This window comes from Azolla caroliniana, unplaced genomic scaffold (assembly GCF_043228905.1).
Source record: "Azolla caroliniana isolate FFs.n. ecotype wild unplaced genomic scaffold, voAzoCaro1.0.p SCAF_21, whole genome shotgun sequence".
NCBI classification, from domain to species: Eukaryota; Viridiplantae; Streptophyta; class Polypodiopsida; order Salviniales; family Salviniaceae; genus Azolla; species Azolla caroliniana.
Window position 1 is genome coordinate 756,335 of NW_028230456.1, and position 3,761 is coordinate 760,095.

Sequence of the window (3,761 nt, forward strand, 5' to 3'; positions counted from 1 at the left end):
AATCTCATATGCTCTTTTTTGGGCTAAGAAGTTAGTTAGCTAGTCGAGCAGATGAGGGGGAGGTCATGAGAACATATACTGTTTCATTAAAAGACAAAGGGGGGGAGGGGGGGCACGAGGCAGTTGCTCCTGAAACAAGCCATTAGACTAGGCCATTTGTCTCATCGATGGAGAACTAACTATGCCTAGTATGTTGTTTGTTGTCTTGTGTCTAGGAAAGACGAGATACTGCCATTGTGGAAGGAACATGTGTGTCGGGGTATCGACCGACCGACCAATGTTTTGTTTGTTGGTTAGGCACGATGGATGGATGGATCATGGATGGATGGGTACACACTATTGGGCCATGTGGGTGGGTGCCCATTTCCGTCCTTCCTTCCTTCCTTCTTCTTCTTCCTTCTTCCTTCTTCTTTTTGACTCCATTTCTCAATCCTTCTCCCTCTCCTTCTTCATCATTATCAGGGGATACACACAGACAGAGCAGAGCAGCCACACACAGACAGAGTTTGGAACCCTAATTCCTTTTGCCTCTGCTACTATTAACATGAATATTGCCCATTTTCGACAGTTCCTTATCGCTAATTCTCACACATCCTCCTCCTCCTCCTCCTCCTCCTCATCTCCTAATTCTTCTTCCAACTCTTCTTCCAACCCTAATTACCCTAACCCTAACCCTAACCCTGCTCAGAACTGGAACAGCCCCAACCACCCTAATCTCGCCCCTAACTCCAACCCTACCACCAACTCTGACAACCCTAATACTACATTCATCCCTCCATCTAATTCTAACCCTAATTTCCCTGGCCCTAAAGTAAATCCTTATTCTAAATCTAACCCTAACCCGAATCCTTGCACTAATAATTTCGATCACTTCTCCTCTCTCTTCTCTCTGGTCAAGGATCAACACCGATCAAATTCTCTGCCGCTCTCTCCGCAGGAGTCTTCCACGGTAAATCATGACAGCAGTGAGAAGAATGGAAGAAGACTACTTATCAACAGGTCCAACATTGCTTACATCCATAATTCTGCTTCTTCTTCTTCTTCTTCTTCTTCTTCTTCTTCTTCTTCTGCCATTGGCAATACATCCAATTGCTTGGGAAACATTCACAGTCATAATACTGTGTCCAATATAGTATGTGGTCCCCGAGCTCTCAGCCATGGCACCTGGCCTTCTTCTGATGTAATTACCTCCTGCTCCACTGTTATCCGGAAGCCATATATTAATCTCTGCAGCCGTGTCGAATTATCCGCCTCCATAAATCCCAACTCTGTCAACGATTTACCTGCCGTCCAATACCCTGAGCGTGGGCCCATCGAATTACCTGCTTCTCAATCTCTGAAGCCTCCTCCGCCAGATTTATCCGCAGCCAGAAATCCTCCGGAGTGCTGCACCAAACGAATGAAGCTGCAGATTAGCTCTCTGCGAGACCTTGAGAAAGTGCTGCTCGGGGACGACGACGACGAGGATTATGTGGATGGTGATTCAGGATACATCGCATACTGCAACGATCATCAAGTCGGTAACAACAGCAGCAACAACAACACGACAGTCCCATTCATCACAATTCCTGCGACTACTGTAACCTCTGCAGGAGATGGGACCTGCAAACATACTGTAACCTCTGCAGCACATGTGAGCTGCAAACATGCCGAGGTTAATCACACCATAGCTAGGGCAGGCGCCTGCAGAAGAAACTTGGGTCCGGGAAGCGCCGGTGATGGCGGCCGGGAGGAGGAGGAGGAGGATCGGTATCGGGAGCTCCTCCTCTCGGGCGCGAGGGCTGTAGATGATGGCGATCTCGCGCTCGCCTCCTCCATTATCACATCTATTCTCAAGTCCTGCGCCATGTCCCCCGCCCACCGCCACAGGGCCGGCCCTATGTGCCGGTTGGCCGCCCACGTAGCGGACGGCCTGGCCGCCCGAATCGCCAAATTGGCATCGGAGAGCCTTCATAGTGGCAGCACTCCCAGTTGTAGTAGTAGTAGTAGCAGTAGTGGCAGTACTAGTGTGGCCATATCACTGCCCCTGCTTAACCCTAGAATCGACAATGCCGAACACCATCATCATTGGGGTATCCAGAATGGCTTGGACCCCGATGCTCGTCCTCCGGACTTTCGTGCCTCCCCTCTTTTCACATTCGGGCACGCCGTCGCCAATGCGGCCATCGCGGACACGCTCCGGGATGAGCCGCTCGTGCATATACTACACTTTTCCATGCATGGTGGTGGATTCGGGGGCGGCCATCCATATGGACTTGATCATTGGGAAGGTTTGATCCAACTGTTTGCCAAGAGACAAGGGGGCCCTCCTCGTGTAAGTAGACTTGTCATTCATGAATTCTATACAATATATATATATATATAGCCAATGGGCCTTTGTCTGGCCTAATCACACTCCATTATATATTGGCTAATTGCTTGCGCCTTTTGCGAATCATGTTTTCATAACTATTTCCTGCTTTCACTCATAAATAATCGCATTGATCTATGCAGGTTCGTCTCACGGGAGTAGCCGATCCACGATCGCCTGCCTATACCCACCTGGAAGGCATTGGGAGGAATCTTCATGAGATGGCACGAGAGGCGGGAGTGCAATTGGAGTTCAAGGGAGTGCAAATGGACCTAGAAACCGAGGACTCGCTAGAATCGCTCAAATCATTGGGGAAGGCGGCGGCAGAATCAGGCGAGGCGTTAGCGGTGAACTTCTCATTCCACCTCCATCACATGGCGGACGAGAGCGTGAGCACGAGCAATCCTCGGGACAGGCTCCTACGGGCTGTGCGCGCCATGGGGCCGAGAGTGGTGACACTGGTGGAGCACGAGGCCAACACGAACACCTCCCCATTCTACCCGAGGTTCGTGGAGGCAGTGAGCTACTTTGGCGCGGTGTTTGAGTCATTGGAGGGGTGTCACGGGAGGAGTGGGCGGGCTGGGGCCGGGGCCGAGGCTGTGAGGCGTGGGTTGGCCCGGGATATAGTGAACATCATATCGTGTGAAGGCGGAGAGAGATGGGAGCGGTACGAAGTGTTCAGGAAGTGGAAGTCGAGGATGGCGATGGCGGGATTCGAACCCGTGTGCCTTCGAAGGGATGGTCGCATTGTCGAAGGGGTTCTCGGGACTTCCTGGGGGAAGTATACCGTGAGGGAGGATTCCGGTGCACTTTTCTTGGACTGGCGTGATCGCGCCCTCGTCGCGGCATCCGCATGGAAATGAAATTTTTTCGTTCCAATTGGATTTGGAAATCATATACCTTTTTACATAACATATATAATGGATTATGATGATGATGACATTGATGAGGTTGTTGCCTCAAACATCTCATTTGCTTTTTTTGCTTTTTTTGCTTTTCTAGTCTCTCTCTCTCTCTCTCCATGTGGTGGTGTTATTTTGTGTGGATTCCTCCAAAAGAAGGGGGCTCTAATCTTCGTGGGTCTTTTGCCAAAAACTGTTGTGAGAAAACGCAGAAAAGCAAAAAGCCCCCCCCTGGGCCCTCCCCATAAAAAGCAAGTGGAATTTGAAATGATTTGTACTTACTTTCTCTTACCTGACATGATGGGATCATTAGATTATTGTTTTCTTTTTTGTCTGTTGTTACAGAATGTCTGACAATTATATTTATATTGATAGTTAATGAAACCCCATAAGAAAACAAAAATAATGGTAAATAAATGTGTCTTAACACCAAAATAAATAAAAAGCCAAAAAAGCATTTTGGGAAAGCATATTAAATGCAAGAACCATGTAGGGCGTTAAATGTCTTG

General features: G+C 49.0%; 1 protein-coding gene across 1 annotated transcript; it reads left to right on the forward strand.

Moving 5' to 3' along the window:
* Positions 1 to 476: 476 nt before the first annotated feature.
* LOC147850171 (uncharacterized) lies at positions 477 to 3,301 on the forward strand. The gene is made up of 2 exons (XM_087336213.1): positions 477 to 2,314; positions 2,494 to 3,301. The coding sequence occupies exons 1-2, from the start codon at positions 545 to 547 to the stop codon at positions 3,211 to 3,213; spliced, it is 2,490 nt and encodes an 829-aa protein (XP_087192339.1). The 5' UTR covers positions 477 to 544; the 3' UTR covers positions 3,214 to 3,301.
* Positions 3,302 to 3,761: the final 460 nt, after the last annotated feature.

Excerpts from the sequence above, each read along its gene's own strand:
- LOC147850171 (XM_087336213.1), top strand. The coding sequence starts at position 545 with ATGAATATTGCCCATTTTCGACAGTTCCTTATCGCTAATTCTCACACA. Across the intron at positions 2,315-2,493 it reads GACAAGGGGGCCCTCCTCGT|GTTCGTCTCACGGGAGTAGC; the intron begins GTAAGTAGACTT and ends TGATCTATGCAG.